This window comes from Diprion similis, chromosome 3 (assembly GCF_021155765.1).
Source record: "Diprion similis isolate iyDipSimi1 chromosome 3, iyDipSimi1.1, whole genome shotgun sequence".
Lineage (NCBI taxonomy): Eukaryota > Metazoa > Arthropoda > Insecta > Hymenoptera > Diprionidae > Diprion > Diprion similis.
In genome coordinates, this window is record NC_060107.1 from 16,599,590 (window position 1) to 16,617,301 (window position 17,712).

General features: G+C 36.9%; 2 protein-coding genes across 2 annotated transcripts in view; one reads left to right on the forward strand and one right to left on the reverse strand.

The window, feature by feature from the left end:
• Positions 1-17,712, forward strand: part of LOC124416725 (flotillin-2) — a 403,676-nt gene that overhangs the window by 188,083 nt on the left and 197,881 nt on the right. The gene's annotated exons all lie outside the window — the stretch shown is intronic.
• Positions 7,005-11,678, reverse strand: LOC124416722 (juvenile hormone esterase-like). Its single transcript, XM_046897984.1, has 7 exons — positions 11,361-11,678; positions 10,948-11,083; positions 10,280-10,622; positions 8,418-8,780; positions 7,915-8,078; positions 7,318-7,607; positions 7,005-7,246 (listed from the first exon to the last, which is right to left on the reverse strand). Exons 1-7 carry the CDS (start codon positions 11,558-11,560, stop codon positions 7,006-7,008), a joined length of 1,737 nt encoding a protein of 578 aa, XP_046753940.1. The 5' UTR covers positions 11,561-11,678; the 3' UTR covers position 7,005.

The window sequence follows — 17,712 nt, forward strand, 5'->3', positions numbered from 1 at the left end:
TGACTTTGCCCGAGGAAGAAAATGGGCTGGCAATTTTTTTACAGATTCATCAAATGCTCAGGAACATATGAAGTTTTTCAAAAAAACGAGATCCGGGTTTTCGCACTGAATTTTCTTGAAAATTGATAAAACTATAATTGTAGGGTAGCCACTAGTCATTGAATTCTGAAATTCTGGAATAGTCAGGGATAGTTTTTTACTTCCCAAAATAAAAACAAAAAAAAATTATAAGCTAAATACATATATATTTTTTTCAATTAGCTATAACCGATTCATTCGAATTGGTGAGGGAAAATTATAAAATTTTTGGCTGGAAAACCTGGAAAAGTCAGAAAATTCCTTGATAGAGATTTAGTGGTCACCCTGCGTCAGTTTTTCTGTTGGTCTTAGAAAAAATAGTTTCTACAGTAGTTGGAAGCAAGTTTTTTCTTTTACTTTGAATTCTCTTTCTATGCGTTGAATGTGTTTCCTATGGCATAAACAGTATTTATGTTCTACTATGTAGCAGCCATTTGAATCCTGAGAAAATAAATTCTAAAGAAAAAAAATTCAAATGAAATGCCTACGCGGTTGTGGTTATCTTGTGCGATAACCCACTTCAGAATAGTGAATGTATCATACATTGTGTTCATCGATGACCATTTTAGGATTATGCAGGATAATAATTATACAGTTCTCGCGAAGAAATCTACGTATACTGAATACTTCATTCCACGTAATATACTAGGTTTCATGAAGTGAGCTCAGCTTGTTACAAGCAAAATTTGCGTCTGTTGATCACAAGCGAAAGCACGAGACTAATTTATACCTATTTCTGAACGAAAAAAAAGTTGCACAAGTGAATCAACTGCCTTAGTGCTTTTGCTTTTGCCAACAGATATTTACATCAAGAGTAATATATGTCCATTAACTTGATCATAGCAATTTCAAAAATATCATTTATTACTTAATTTTATTTTTCACTTCAAGTTATGAATTTCTGCAGTGTCGAAAAATTAAGTGTTCGTTACCGTTATTAGTAAAACTATAATCGAGATTAGGATTAAAATATTATGAACATCATGAAAGGTCTGGTAATTAATATATATAATTTGCACATTTTTTTTCGCACTTCTTATGCACGATAATTCATATCAAATATTCAATCAATAATATCCTAGGTTTCACGTGGTTACAAAATATTTTCAGGATGATGTGAAACAAACTCGCGTTTTATACGTGCCAATGTGCAATTTAATCACACGCAATTAAGAATTAATGTCTGTGTATGTTGTAATTGCGAATTTTACTCACTCCAAACGGCAAGAAAACGAAAAGAAAGTTTAAAAAAAATACAGTATTGGTAAAATACAGTGTTTGTGTCGTTTTTTTTCTCTCTTCAAATTTTTTAGCCTAATTTTGTGCCTCGAGATGGGATTCCACAGCTTGTTATTCAAGGTTGAAATTTTACTGGCTTTTGTGCGTAGAATAAAATTTTGAGATAATTTTGGTGAAATTATTACCCATCTTTTCTTCGTTATAACTGTTCCGTTGATAAATATCTATTTGGAAAGTTACATACATAAATGTGAAATGTGGGCCTGGTTAAATTTTACGTGATTATAATATTTTAACAAGAGATGTGTGCAAATATTCGAACACGTGCATTTAACATCGGATTGAAATTTTCTAAATTACCGAGCCAGTTCCGCAATTAAGATATGCAGTAGCCAATTTAATTAATTTTCATCACCTTCCTTTGCATTGCTAAGTAGTTTACATCCGGCCAACCACGTTTTTTTTTTTTACCGAGGCATACATAAATATTTCACAAACGGAACTCTGTGCTAATTGCATAAGCAAGTTTATTATTATACTATAATATCAGCCTTTCGTGAGTTGTGGGTAAATGGCTGTGTGCGTAACTGGAGAAATAGTTCTTGGTGATTTAAAATTTTTTTTTTTCGTTCTGCATCGATAATCTAATAATTTCTGCAATGAAAATTTGATTCCAATTTAAATACAGATGTTTTTAGTCTGGATTTAAAATTAGTTTGACTCTTGACACTGAGAAATGAACATTTCTTAAGGATATTTTCAGAAAACGGAATAGTTCGTGCTATAAGATTTTATGGATTTTATTATTCATTTGTGCCTCGTCGCGTCCCCCATATTGGAAAATGTCCTCATGACGTCAGAGCCTGGTTGTCGGCGCCATTTTATCACCACATAACCTAAATTTTTAATTTGAATGGAGGCAAATCGTAATTCTTGGGCTTTCAAATCATTCATGTCAGATGAATTAGTTAATCATAATCAATAATATATCTGTTCTATTGTTCAAATGCGGAAAAAGACGGTCAACGGTCAGCTCTCAGCTAGGTTGCATTAGTTTGCTTTTTTCCCACCAGATGTCACATTGCAAAGTGACAATCCCAGTACTTGGAGGCTTTGTTATCGCCGTAATTAAAAACCCGCAGGTTCGTAAAAAACGACACTCAAAATCGAATTCTAAACTACATCTGTAGAGAATGCGATATGCAAGACAGTGCTGTAGTTAGGGTGGGGCAAGCGGGGCCCTTATAGCAGAAGTAACGTAGATCGAAACCGCAAATTTTGTGATAAGTGAATATATCAATTGTTGAACGTTAACAGAACGGAACGGAGGAGGAAACGAAATTACACGAAAGAAGACAAAGAAATTATAGAGTTGAAGTTCGTAATATAAAGATGCACTTTTAGAATGATTCGGCATTTTGCAACCTGAGAACTGTCTCAACTTCAGTAAACTGTAAGGGGCCATTCATTAATAATGGAAGGACGATTTTAGCCATTTTTAACCCCCCCTACCCCCTTGTGAGAACACATAAGATTTCTTGGATCCCCCTCCCATTTCTTGCGTAAGATTTTATCTACAGTTTTCCTTTATAACCTTCAAAGTGTGTAAATATGAACACATTTATGATTTTAAAAACTTAGTATGAAATAAAATTTTTATAATAACAATGTATAAATAAAATTGTATATTAAAAATGAAAAATTTCATAGTTTGTGAAACATCTAAATAGAAATTTTTCATAGTTTTTGAAACTGCCCTTTAATTTTCTCTGCGATTTTTGATTTCTGAGACATTTTGTCTCAATAAAAAATGTCTATTATGCACATTCCGACTTGTAAAATAAAACGTATGAATGACTTTTACTCCCTTCCCCCTTTCCCCCGAGATAAGGTCATGTATAGATTTTTACCCCCCCCCCCCCCCCCCCATGCTTGGGACCCTTACATCCTTAGCATTAACAAACTTGTATTTTGCGAATTCAACTCCTTCAAAGTTATTCCGCAATTGTGAAATAGGTAATAATTTTCATTTAACGTTTCGTTACCTTAACGATACTAACTTCAGCTTCGTGAAAAATGAATGTATAATTTATAATGGACAATGTCACTTTTTATGTTGTTTTATATTGAATCACAGTTCTTCTGCCGTAAGTTCTGAACCAATACAGATTGCAGGAAGGTGAAATTATTTGCAAACTTTTTTTTCTTCTTTTTTTTAGAATAATAACCGTGATATGGCATATCAAGAAATTGATTTTGGCGTTTTTCGAGACCTGTTCAAAGTTGTGGTAAAATGAAAAGAGGCCCTAAATCTTGTGATTTTTTTTTTCTTGAGTCTAAAATCTTCTTCTGCCAGAGTCGATTTATAAGAGATTTTTATTTTCACTAACTGAGAAACCGGAAATTCAAAAAACTGACCTAGATTTACATTCGAATAGTAGAGAAGATTAGACAAGGCTTCAATGTTATTAATCGTAATTTTTGACGTAATGATTCCGGTGACTTGAGATAATTTGCAATCGTTTCTACTCGTAAAATCACGTAAATGAAGCCTATGTACATAAATTCCACTTTTCGAAATCGATGAGAATTTTGTTGAAAATCCAAAGGGAAGAAGTCTTCGATTTCTTGTGATTTTTGGACCCCAGAAATTTTTCGTCTCGAAATTGATTGTTGACAGATTTTTTTCTACTAATTGGACTCAAAAAAGTTTTTTTTTACTAAAGAATTCAAAAAGTAGACATCCACCACCGGAGGATCAACAGCTAAAAAACAAAACAAGTTCTCTTCATTTTTGGGATGTGACTTTGAAGTGAGCAATCATAGCGACTTGAGACTACGCTCAATCAATTATTCACGCACAATTACGTGGGCATAACATTTGCATAAATTGACTTGATTGTTATTCGAAATTCGTCAAAATCAGAGGGAAAAAACGTAAAGTGATGGTTTTTACTTTTTTTTACATTTACAAAAAACAAATGCTGGTAAAGTTTCAGCTCAATATGTTCATTTTTCAGTTAGCGCTTGCGGAAATAAGAATTTTTCGAAAAAAAATATATATAACACATTTAATATGATCGATCAAAAAAAGAACAAGGTATCATTTTTTGGGGAATTAAATACTTTACAAAAGTAGCTTTTGATCGAATTAAAAAAATAAGTCGATTTTTTTATAGACTCAGTTAAACCTAATTTTTTGTCAAAATTTACATTCATATTTATTGTTAAACACTTACAAAAGAATGATTTTATGTATAAAACTCATTGATTTCAATTTTTCACGAAGCTTTATGATGTAAAGGAATAGTTTTTATACTTTTAAGTAATTAAATTAACTTCCAGCTACTTATATTAACGATTTTCGTAACAATACTTTTTTTTCGTTTTGTGGTTTTTCGCATTTAATCCTTCCGTTAATTTTTATCCGTGGTAAAATATTGTTCATAATAATTATTTTAAGATTCTAATAATATTTATGAAAAATCCTTATTTTCTGGATAAAAATATACAATGTTTATAACAATAAAATACCGAGAAAATATCAATTGAAGAAAACTGCGATATTCTGGATTTTCAGAAATTGTTTTTTCGGTTCTGTTACTCATTTTTGAAAGGTTATAAATTGTCAGGAGAACCTATTACAAACATTAATTTTTTTTACCACAATCTAGGAATTTCTTACGATGGTCAGCAACAACTTGTAATAAAAATTCTCTCTGTTCTTTATCTTAAGTGAAACTTTCATCATATTTATCTATAAGAGCAACACTTCTTTTAGCGATGTTATTTAAAATTTTACTGTTCAAATAACTTCCAAAGAAGCCTGATGCTATGTTTCATCAGCTTCTCACTGATGTACAGGTACATCAAAGAAGAAAAAAATTTAGGTTAGGTTTGCGGTCACTGCTAGCTCTTGTTTATATCGACGGGTGTCCGTCGTCTCGAATATGATTGTGACTCTGTCAATACCAGCCTGAGTAGATGGACACGTTACAATATATATAATTCGTATGGTTCGTGACTTTAACCATTCGTCACTTTGATGTGGACGCCCCTCAGGATTGTAAAAAAGACATCTACGACGTCTTAAGATTTCTAACCAAAATAATCCGACAAAACCTTTCCCTTTATGGCTGAACCTTTTAAACTATCAATTGCTTCAACTTAAGATTATTTGCAATTACTTTCTCTTGCACAATTATCTTATCATGGTGCATGAAGCAAGTTATTGTTCTTGTTTTTCATTATGGGGTCATCCATAAATCACGTCACGCAAATTTCATGGTTTCTGACACCCCCCCACCCTCGCCCTTGTTACAATTAATCACATTCGTTGTGCCGAACGGCACTCCTAATATTATAATTATTCTTTATTATTTTTAAGTAAAGTAAGAATTTATACGGTCTCGGAACAGACCCTAAAAATATCGACCATCAAGATACAAAAGTAAGCGTCGATTAAAAGCGTTATCGGTTTTTCGGTGTTCAAAGCCACGCATGCTATCAAGATATAAATATAAAGAATTTTAAACTTCAAAATAACACACATAACAATCTTTCCGTCTGTGGCCATATTCAGTTGTATTCGACAGTTGTAATATCTTGGATTCGATATGACGTCACGATGTTCATGACACCCCCTTCCCCCCCTCCCCCTTCCTGTCACGTTTGTCTCAATTTCTTGACCTTCACCCTCCTCCTATGCATGTGACGTAATAAATGGATGACCTCTTTTTTGTGTTGGTTTCTCGTTTTTCTTTATCCGATACGTTTCTAGAAAATCGCCTCCGGTTAGACGTTTCTTTTTTCCAGTCAGCTGCTCTTGCAATGGGTACGTATTGTTGCCTGCAATCAGGAGTTTTTTTCTGCGTGCACGATCAGCTGCTACCAATCAGGCGCTAACGCTGCACACAATCGCTTCAATTTACGTGTAGTTTTACTACTCCAGTTTCTAAGCTATTGTTCGTATCTACTCGGCACCTCTTACAATTGATTTTCCCCGTAAAAATAACTAGTATGGCATAGAAGACAATCGATTTATTATGGACCCATGGAAAATTTCTCACCCGATAGTACTTATTGTTCTCATCAATGTTCGCTACGCTTTTGTTAAAAATTTTGAGAAAATAAATACAATTGATCTTTTATCGCTAACTGCAAATCATACGTTTTTGTAGTCTCTCAAATGATTCCATGGAGATATTGACTGAATATTTTTATGAATGATACACAAGAAATTGACGTTAGTGATTTTCTAAATATTAAACATTCCTCCAACTTGTCCCAAAATTGATACTTTTTATTAATTTTATCATGAAATAGTCGTCCACGGAGTATTTACGTTAAATGTCTAAGCAAATGGTAAACTATTAAGATCTCGTTACAGAAACAGAACTAAAGATACTGAAATTACGAAGAAAAACTCATAACCAGATATCGATCCTTCATTTTAAATCGCTTGAAAATACTTGTAAATTTAATACGCTTGAAGAGACAATCGTAGCTTATGAACTTGACGATTTAATAAACATTCAATGCATGACTGTTTCGTAATAAAACCAAATAAAAATATCAATATGTTGTCAACCTACTTTCTTACAACAAAGAAGCACGTCCCAGGAATTTATAACTAGGTACGATCGTTAACAAGCGAAATGCTTTCTACATTTTTCATCACGAAATCGACTACATGAGCTTTGAGCAAATAAATAAAAGAACCAAGATTCCGGTCGAGGTGTTCGCCAATGTAGCTGCAGATGTCTCGGAACCATGGACCAAACTGGCCCAAAACTCCATACGTTCTTCAAAGAGAGAGTACTCCATCGAAAGTGTAACTTCAGACTGATTGCCTATTAGTAGATAATTGTCCATCGTCGAGTACTCAGTCCACGTGACGCTTCCCTCAGAAGCCAAGGTCGTTGGCGTCCTGAAAAATCAGGGAATCGTTAGCTTTGAATTCGATACGATATAACGATTTCCGATTTCTGAACAACTCACCCATTGATCGCGAACGATGTCCAGAGTTGCACCATGTTGTCCACCATTTCGTAATCAGTGTCGCTCAAATTTCCACCTCCGAAAAATGACCTCATTGGAAAGAGATAGATGACATCGTCCGTGTGCACAACGGCGTCGGGTACTCCCGCATCGAGACTGTAGGTTCCTCGGTAATTGAACATGTAAAAGTACTGGTTCTTCTCAGCCAGAGGGAGCTGCTGTTGGAGTGCATCCAAGGTTGGATAGATGAAGATGGCGTCGCCAACAAGACGAGTCATGTTCGTGAGCAGCTGACGGGAGATCAAATAGTCAGATATATCTTAAATCTTAGACTTCATGCTCGTGCGAAGGCTCCAGCCAAAAGTGTCGTTTTAATTAGTTTGGTGAGATCGGGACAGCTAACCATTCATCATTTTGTTGTGTGTACACCGGATTCCAAGAATATACGATTTCAAATGATCCCAAAGAATCACGGGTAGATTTCGAATGTTACCATGCCTAGAGCGGTTGGAAAATTTGAAATCCCAATTCGCACCGGCTTGGAATCTAAAGGCGCGAGACTGAAGCGCAGAACTTGAGGGTTAAGATTCTACTCACCTCAGTTGAGTTTGTTGTAAAATCGTCGTTGAAGTAGTACGTTTTGACAGCCTTGACCCAAGCAGCTCCTAAGTCTGTCTGATAGATCCAGGTCAACATCTCGGGTAGCACAAGATCGAAGTTATCACAAAAGTCGCGAAACTTTTCCTCGTCGTTGTAAAACTCTTTTCAAACAGAAACAACAAAACTAATTTTAAATGAAAATATATTGAGAAAAATTTAATTCAATTTCTACCCTATCTGGACTACTGAGGCTTTAATATTACTTTATCGTTGCATCAAAATCAAAGTATCTTAAAAGTAACGAGAAAAGATAATACCAGTATCTGTATCAAAAAAGAATGATAAGACGTAACAGCTATTCTGATTATGGTAACAAAACTAAAGCCGTTGTGGGCTGTGTAGTAACCACAACTAAAAATTATTTTAATAATAAAAATTTTGTCAGTTTGGAATTCCAGCACTTGCAATCGGACTAGCGTTATGAAATATCAAATACGTACCTCCAGTCATCAAGATCCCTTCGTCTCGAACTATGCCTGCAATCCAAGGTAAATCGCGAAATTCATGCTGGGCAAACAAGTTTTTGGGACTGTCGGTGAGCACCGCGCCTTCGATGTCTGGCTCGTCAGTCGGGCCCCACACAACAACTGGGACCGATTCCCACACGTAGAATTTTGACGCTGAGGCAACGATATCCGAGGCATTCACGGTCCGCAAACACTCGATCAAGGCACTCGAGGTTTCGTTGTCACAGCCAACGAAGCCACCGAGCTGAAAAGCACGGCTCGCGTATGATGCACTGGGCAAATGGGCCCAACTCGACAGAGCCGATCCACTCTGCGTTATGTATCTATGGAATAGTCCTGTGGATCGAAAAGATTCGTTTAATCAAGGTTCGATTTACAGTGGCGAGACTTATCTGCTCCTCTTGTTCGAATGAAAATTAACGCTGGTTTAATGTGGGAGAAATAAGGGATTCGCAGTTGACCAAAGTTAGATACAATCGGGCCCCTAGACCCGGATCTTTCCATAGACCAGTCACTGGAATTTTAAATTGCATTAATTTAGAACAATAAATGTCCGTCACGAATCGTTGGGGCGAGAGGGGGGTCATTGGTAGTTGAGAACCAGATTTTTGGGCATCCACCGTTCTATCTTCAGTTGCCATCTTGAATTTAAGAGTGAAGTTGCGTATTTATTAAATTACTCGTTAATTATCAACTTTACACTAAAAATAGTAAAAATAAAACTTGGAGCAAATTTTTTTTTCCACAACTTTGGTTATTGCCATTTTTTTTTTTTGGAAGATCGATATTTATCGATTTGGATGCGAAACGGGGGGAGAGGAGGGGGTTGAGATTTAATGGTCGCAGTATCTGTTTTATTATTTACCTTTACGTATGAACGATGATGAAGAAACTTATAGGGATTTTATCATTGTTTATACGTAAAAGGTAATAATAAACTAGATGATGCCATAATTAAATTTTTTTCCCCACCCTTTTCGGGTCTAAATATAAAAATCATCCTAAACAAATCAAATCATCTTAATACAAAACCATCCTAGAAGAAAAAAATTGAAACCAAAGTTGTGTGGAATTTGATTTCCTACAAGTTTATTCCTTATCGTTCATGCGTCTCGGTCAAAAATGAACTGGATAATGCAATAATTAATCCCCCCCCCCCCCCCCGCCGATCTGTGAAAAAAAATTTTGTTCCAATTTAATGTCATTTCAGCGCTTATTTCGGTTCAAAGTGAATGGACTGTTCTCACTGAGGCATTGTCAAGACATGAGACCAGTAATAAGTGAAACTATTAAGGTTTTTTATGTACAGGAGAGTAATTTGCAGGTTGGTATGCTTTGCATGTCATGAATATCTTACTTGTAATTGAAGAATATTCGAGATCATGATTCGTACTCATTCTTAAATCTCCGTCACTGTGAGTAAGTTAATTATGAATTTTCGCATATAATTCTTCCAAAGCGCCTAACGACTTTGGAATGTGTGAAAATATTCTAGGTTGACATATTCTAATAGTTTCCGGTTAAGAAAACTACACAAACGTTGCGCGATTTTCTTCTTTTTTTTTTTCTTTTCACCAAAAACCAAATTCACGTCGCACTTCAAAATGTTGTCTATTAGATTTTAGTCTCCCAGCATATTGATGTTAGACGTAGGATGATTTGTCTGTTTTAACATCCGCCATATTGGATTTGTGATTTTTAATTTCGGAAGGAGGGAATATTTCAGACGTATTTGAAGAGATTCAAGATTCAGAAGGTTGATTTCAGAGAGATTGGTTGAGATTAATTGTAAACTTTTGATCTCAATCAGGATGGTAAAGTAAACCTGTTTTCACCTTCCGTCGCTTTCGAGAGTGACAAGAGATGAACTGAAGCGCTGCCAGCACTTTGTCCAAAAAGTGTGACTTGATTGGGATCACCGCCAAAGAATTCAATGTTGTTTTGCACCCACTTAAGGGCCAGGATCTGGTCTTTCAGCCCCCAATTCCCAGCCGCTACTTCGTTGCCAGTACTCAGAAATCCTAGGGCCCCGAGTCGATAGTTCGGTAGGGCGAGCACGATATCAGAATCCAAAAGGTAGTCTGGCGAGAAAGTGGCAGAGCTTGAACTGCCGTATATAAATGCTCCTCCATGGATGAAAACCATCACTGGAAGCAGAGTGCTTGTGTTCATCGGAAGCTGCGAAGATTTGAGGTTACAAGAGGTTAAAAACACTGACTTGAAAATGAAGTGCAAAAACGATTCATTGTTTGTGGATGCAGAATATTGAAATATCAGTTTCACAGTTCGCTTGCCGTAGCAGACAACTTTTTTATGTTTGTTTGATAATCAACCTAACGAATGTTTTTCGTGTTTGTTCTAGGTGAGTGCTATTCCGTTTTCTGATGTCCTTCAAAATGATACGTGAGTATTATTATTTTATCAGTTGATTCAGTCAAGGTACTTCGACCCTCGCAAATTATGCGACGAGTGATATTGAATTTAGAATTATTTGTCTATCAACCTGTGGTGTGTAAACGTTGAGGTACAGACAATCCTCGCTGCCAGATATGCCGCCCAATGCCTGGGGACATGTGCTTCCATCTCTAGTGGCATTCCGAGTCCCGTTCCAAGCTATAGCTTCCACGGGGTTCGCAAATCTGGCATGAGGAAAAAAATTGAAAATCTAATTATAAGAAGGAAAAAAACTGAAATGGAACGTTTCTGTACGAGACATTTCGAAGACCACCTAATGGAATGGCGTCACATCGTGAACTTAATCACGTGTTGATCTTATCGACTTACGACATACCACGTATGTAGTACCGTATTCAATGACCGCCGTTAATTTCTTCTTTTCTTAAATATTCTACACCCATCTTTCAACATTGTTTGTTTCATTCGTGCACAATTTACGAATATACTCTTTCGGCAAACCTGAGATTTCCAATCGGTGGCTGGCCATACGGAATCCCAAGGAAAGCACTAATGCTTCGATTCTTTCTGGTGGTCATAGTCGTGCCCAGCAGGTTACCCTGAAGAATCGTAACTTCTGGCTCACCATAACTTGCACTGAGAAAAAATAAGCTTGACAATATTGTGAAGAGGACACACTTCGCCATCACTCGCAGCACCATCGTAAAAAATTTCTGCAGTCCCGCAGCTGAGCAGATTTCCAACTATCATTATTCTGTCTGCGGCTTATATGCGGTGTCGAACCACAAGATAAGTGGGAAATCTATAATTAATCATCAGACTTCGGTGAAGCGTTATCTTTCTTGAACCTTTAACGGCGGGAGTGGTGGATTTATCGACCAGTAGTCAGGTTGGGAACTCCACATAAGAAACTCATCAATTTATTTATAAAATTTACGTCCAATAAAAGATCGATTTTAACTAACATTTGCCCGCCGTTAAAATATTAATCTTTCCATCCAAATGACAAATACTAATTGGTGTCGATCGACAGTTTAGCAAATAAGATAAATTTAAATAAAACAATAAAACTCTTACCAATCGCTAGTACATTACCGTATCGATTATCTAACCCCTAATCCCAATCCATTGCACGCCGTATCGGATCTTCAATCGCGTATCCGAGCGATAAAAGGCATGCAATCTTATCTCTGAAGAATCGAGCTCCTTCTGTTCTTCGGTTTGCAGCTTCTTCAGAACACCACCTTCGTGGCCTTAAACGTAATGACTAATCTAAACGAGACTTCGCAGGGTGAGAGGGCCTCAAAAAAAAGCAAATGCATGATGTGTCGTTCATGTCAATGCACAGCCGTTCTCGATAAAATCATGATCAAAGGTTTCAGCATGCTTCCTAATCCGCTTGGGGCAGTGACTCATCGTCAGCTTTAACTGATTACGAGCTGATGATACAGTAAGTGGGCCTTCAGTCTACAGATTTGGTTGTGCGGTTTCGAGCACGATTTGTTAGCTTTTGTTCTCAATTCTCTCCTTTTTCTCTTTAAAAATTGTACACGCATATTTATCTTTTTCTTCAAAGAGTCTATCTGCTTGTCAGTGGATTATTTGTATTGTAAGTTCAGAACGGTATTATTTACAATGCAATACGTGATAATAACGATTATTTCATGGAAAAATTATGATTGGCTACGCCCAGTTTGCAGCAAAAATATCGCCAGACCGAGACATTCTTAACAACGTGAATGACGTGTTTTTCCTCAATAATACTTATATACAGTGTCGGCCTCAGCCATCCGGGCATCCTGAGCGAGGTATTTTTCAGCGCCCTTTATTTCTTATTATCAATTAGCTTTTTGCCCAAGACACATAAACAAAATCAGTGTTCTCAGCACAGAAAAAGGTATCTGTTGCATCAGGGTCTTAATGAGAAAAGTGAAATATTCCGTGTATTGTTGAATTACTTCTTTTTTTTTGTTTTTTCTAATGCTTCGAATGTATCAATGAAAAACAATTTCGTTTTATACGATATTTTATGTAATTGGGAGATTTGACATCAACGGTCAGAACATAATTGAGTTTCTGTTGAGGTTTCTGTAATAAAAGGAATATATTTTTATTAATCAAAAGTCTGAAAACTATTATTTACACAAAATCTTACCTGTAACAAAAGAAACGACATTTAATGTTCCTTAACCGGAATGTCAGTTCTTAATCACAGGTGAAAGTTCAACGTTAGTTTAACCGCAATTGACCATGTGTACAGTTTTGTGGTCATAATTCGTTCGTGTATATCAGCTGTAGATATAATATGAGAGTTGTGGCTCACAATGGCGGCGTTCCGGCGGGGGTCCTGGGGGATCTGGGACGACGGCAGCGTCGCTGGGGGGGGGGGGGGGGGGTAAAATTTCTGTCGAGTCTTGTTCGACGACGGGAAGATCTAAGTTAGAAAACGCTAACCCTCTTGAAAAAATTCTTGGAAAGGCGGCCTTTCAGGTCATGCTGACAATGAGCGCAGTAGTTGGCAATGTAAATAAATCTGCACATACAAGATTTTATCATAATTGCCGGAGGCAGCTGTTGAAATAAATCTATTACACATACGGGATTCTTAAAAAAATTATTACAAAATGCCAGATGTCGGTTACGGGACGGAGGTGAGGGGGGCGATGCATAAAAATTTTTCCCACGAAATGCAGGTCGAGTCTTGTTTGATGGGGAATTGTGGTGGGGATGGATGGTGTATAAAATGCTGACTCATTTCGATAGTCACTCTGTTCTCATCGTGTTCCCCGTCGTGAACTGTTCGCTCTTGTGAAAAAAAGAAACTTTCACCGAAAACGCTATGGATTTGGGAAAAATCAACTACGTCAGCCGCCTGGAGAATCTGCCGACCAAGAAGATGTCGGAATTCGAAGTTGGAGAGGTGTATGACGTCACCGGACTACGACTGGTCAAAACGAAATTTGGGGTCCGTGTTCTGGCCGAGATTGAGGGGGAATGCAACGTCTTTTTACCACCAAGAATCGCGAGAATTATGCAAGAAGATTCGAATCAGCTGGCTGAAATGAGTAATATGGCTGGGGAAAATCGTCTACAGTTGAAACACTACGGGGGAGACTTCAACAAGTTTGAATTTTCGTGTAGTTACGTGCCATAAATAATTTACATCATCCTCTCCACTTCTACCAAATTCGAGGGGGTAAAAGCTGGTGTGCGAGGGGAACGAATAGTCAGTCTTCTACAGATATTTGAGAAAAATCGAGCTCGGCATCCCTCTGCAACATGGAGATGATCCTGGACGTGCAATGTTTCATCGGTCATGGCAACCAGCTTGTACCCAAAGAAGTCGCAGCCATCTAAATAAAGATTTATCAGTTAAAATAGAATCACGAATCAAAAATATAATTCCGATGGAGGCTTTCACCCAAGTGCAACGCGATCGTCCCATGCGTGCAAAAAATTGTTATATTTGCCAAAAGTCGTTTACTTCGGAGGAGGAAAAGTAACATAAGCATTGTCACTTCACCGGTAAATATCGCAGTCCTGCGCATAATCGGTGTAATTTGAATTACAGAGAGTCGCATACAATTCCGATAGTTTTCCACAATTTGTCCAGTTACGATGCACATTTTTTGATTAAATTCTTAGCTTTAACTTTTTCCGGAGCGGTTACACTGCTACCCATAAATAAGGAAAAATATGTATCCTTCACGAAGCAGGTTGATGGGACGATAATGGATTTGAGATTCATCGATTCGTTCCGATTTATGGCTAGCAGTATTGATAAACTTTCTTTGTATTTAGGCGATGTCGATAAACATATAACACGTAAATTTTACAATAATCCAGTGCAGTTCAGCTTGATGACCCGCAAAGGCGTTTTTCCTTACGAATACGTCGATTGTTGGGAGAAACTTGACGAAACTCAATTACCTGCAAAGAATCATTTCTACTCACACCTCTGCAATTCGAATATCACAGACGCCGATTATGAGCACGCCAAAAACGTTCGGAAAGAATTCCATTTAGAGTCATTGCGGGCTTATTTCGATTCATATTTAAAGACGGATGTTCTTTTACTTGCTGATATTTTCCAAAATTTCCGGGCTAGCTGTTTCAAAACATACGATTTAGATCCGTTGTACTACTACACGGCGCCGGGGCTTGCTTTTGACGCGATGCTTAAATACACGAAGGTGAATTTACAACTTTTCGATGACCCCGAAATGGTCTTATTTATTGAAAGCGGCATTCGAGGCGGCGTAGCGCAATGCTCTAATCGACACGCCCGCGCCAATAACAGATTTATGGGCAAAGATTTTGATCCGAATGAGGTAGAATCGTATCTTGTGTATTTCGATGCGAACAATCTTTACGGTGCGGCTATGAGTGCATATTTACCAATCGACTCGTCGAGTGGGAGCATGATCCTATCGATATAACAACCCATCCGGACGATTCGCCGATCGGTTCCATCCTGGAGGTGGACTCGGACTATCCTACAGAGCACCACGAGGAACACAAAGACCTACCTCTCTGTCCTGAGGATTTCACACCGCCAGGTAATAAAATCACTAAACTCGCCACCACCCTTCACCCCAAAACGAAGTATATATTACACTAGAGAAATTTGAAGCAATGTTTAAGTTTGGGTTTGAAATTAGTCAAAGTGTATAGAGTTTTAAAGTTCGCACAATCTCCATGGCTCGAGCCTTACATCACGCTCAACACCAACATGCGCAAACAGTCTAGGAATGAATTTGAGAAAAACTTTTACAAGCTAATGAATAACGCTGTGTTTGGTACAACTATGGAGAATGTGCGAAATCACACAAATGTTAAGTTGATAACAAAATGGGAGGGAAGAGGTGGTGCGAGAGCGCTTATTGCTAGGGCAAACTTTCATAGGGTTATTATAGAAATGAATCGAGTCAAAGTTTGGTTTAATAAACCAATTTATATTGGTGCAACGATTTTAGATCCCTCCAAAATTATTCTGTACGATTTTCATCCCAATTATATAAAGCATAATTTTCCCGACAAAAAAGCCAAATTGTTGTAAACCGACATAGACAGCCTTATTTACCAATTTAATGTACCCAACATCTACGATATCGTCAAACGTGATGTTGACTCAATATTTGACACCTCGGACTACCCTCTCGACAATGTGTACGGTATTCCGATCAAGAACAAGAAACGTCTGAGCATAATGAAGGACGAGAACAACGGGAAAATTATGACAGAGTTCATTGGGTTGCCAGCGAAGCTGTACACATTTCCAACGATGGGCGAGGATGTGAAAAAACACGTCAATGGTACGAAAGTGAGCAAACGCACAAAGGCTGTCAAAAATTCAACGCTGAACGCCATCACGTTTGACGATTATAAGTGCTGTCTACCGGCTTACAAAGAATGCCGCGTTCGCAATGTCCAATACGTAGCAAAAAACATCAAGTAAGCACGATCGTACAGAAGAAATTGGCTCTGAGTTGGCAAGATGACAAGCGACAATTGATACCCGGGCAGACCGACACCGTACCTTGGGAGTTTGCCGCTACCCCATAAAAACTAATTATAGGACTAGCTGTATGTATAAAGCTGCCGCGAATATTTACGTTCGATACCTCGGACGATCCTTTGTCAAATTATTTATTCAAAAATGGAAAAAGGTTATCCAGAAACGAAGAAAAGCTTCCAAAAATAAAAAAGTGTATTAACCGTAAGGAAAAATAATATCTTGTATGATTATTATTGCTACGCATATGATATATAAGTGCACATGGAAAAGAATTGTGGAAATATTTTGTATAACTGTATGTTTTATTGTTATTTTGAAAAATACATAGAAATTATGTTACATGTGTGTTTTATTTATCCAACTGTTGTGTCAATTGTCAAATCCCAACCACTTCACGCAGAGTTGATTCCCACGTTTGAAAATTTCTTCTTCAAAGCTAATTTTCTAATAAAAAAAATTGATATTTCAAAAAATTTTAAAAACAAAAAAAGTTTTGTTTTTGAACGCAGTTTCAATAAAAAAAATATTCAGTATTATAAAATCCAGCAGAAACGAAAATAATCAATATTTTATCGCCTCCTGGAAATACGCCATTTTTTATTAAAAACATCAAATTTTAAATTAATTTTTGTTAAATTATGAACGTTTCAAGCCCTTATACACTCTGGAATAACGATTATTCAATTATGACAGAACATTTAAAAAAAAATCTGAAAAGATATTGTGTAAAAAGGTGATTCTTTCATTAAAATATATGCTCAAGTGATCAACCAGCTCGAATCTTGAATTTTTGTAAATTTTTTTAGAATTTATAAAATGGTACAAGGTTTCATCTTAGTGCAACTACAAAAGCTTGTAATGCAGATGTCAGTGACAATTAACATTAATCGGCATGAAACGACGGTCGTTATACGTTTTCACTCTCACGACACTCGATCACTGTTTCACTCACTCGCTTATTCTGTGAAATAATCGGCATGAGCGACTTTCGCCAAATTCAAAAATTGATTCTACGATTGGATAATATATAAATAAATAATAATAATTTATTACAAATATTCTTACGATCGACATCGTGATATGAGGGCAACGAGCATGTCGGCGCTAGGCCGCGGCCATTACGGTTAAACTGAGAACAGCGGCATCCGGTGGTTATATTATTAACTTCCATTCCCCAGCGGCCATTTTTATTATAGCCTCACTTCGTAACTTTATGATGATATACCAGCCGAATACGGATTCAGATTTATGCCAAAATCAATAGGGGGCGAAATTTCGATGCCAAATATCTGTGCTTCAAACTTAAAGTCAATTGGTATACGCGTTCGATCACAA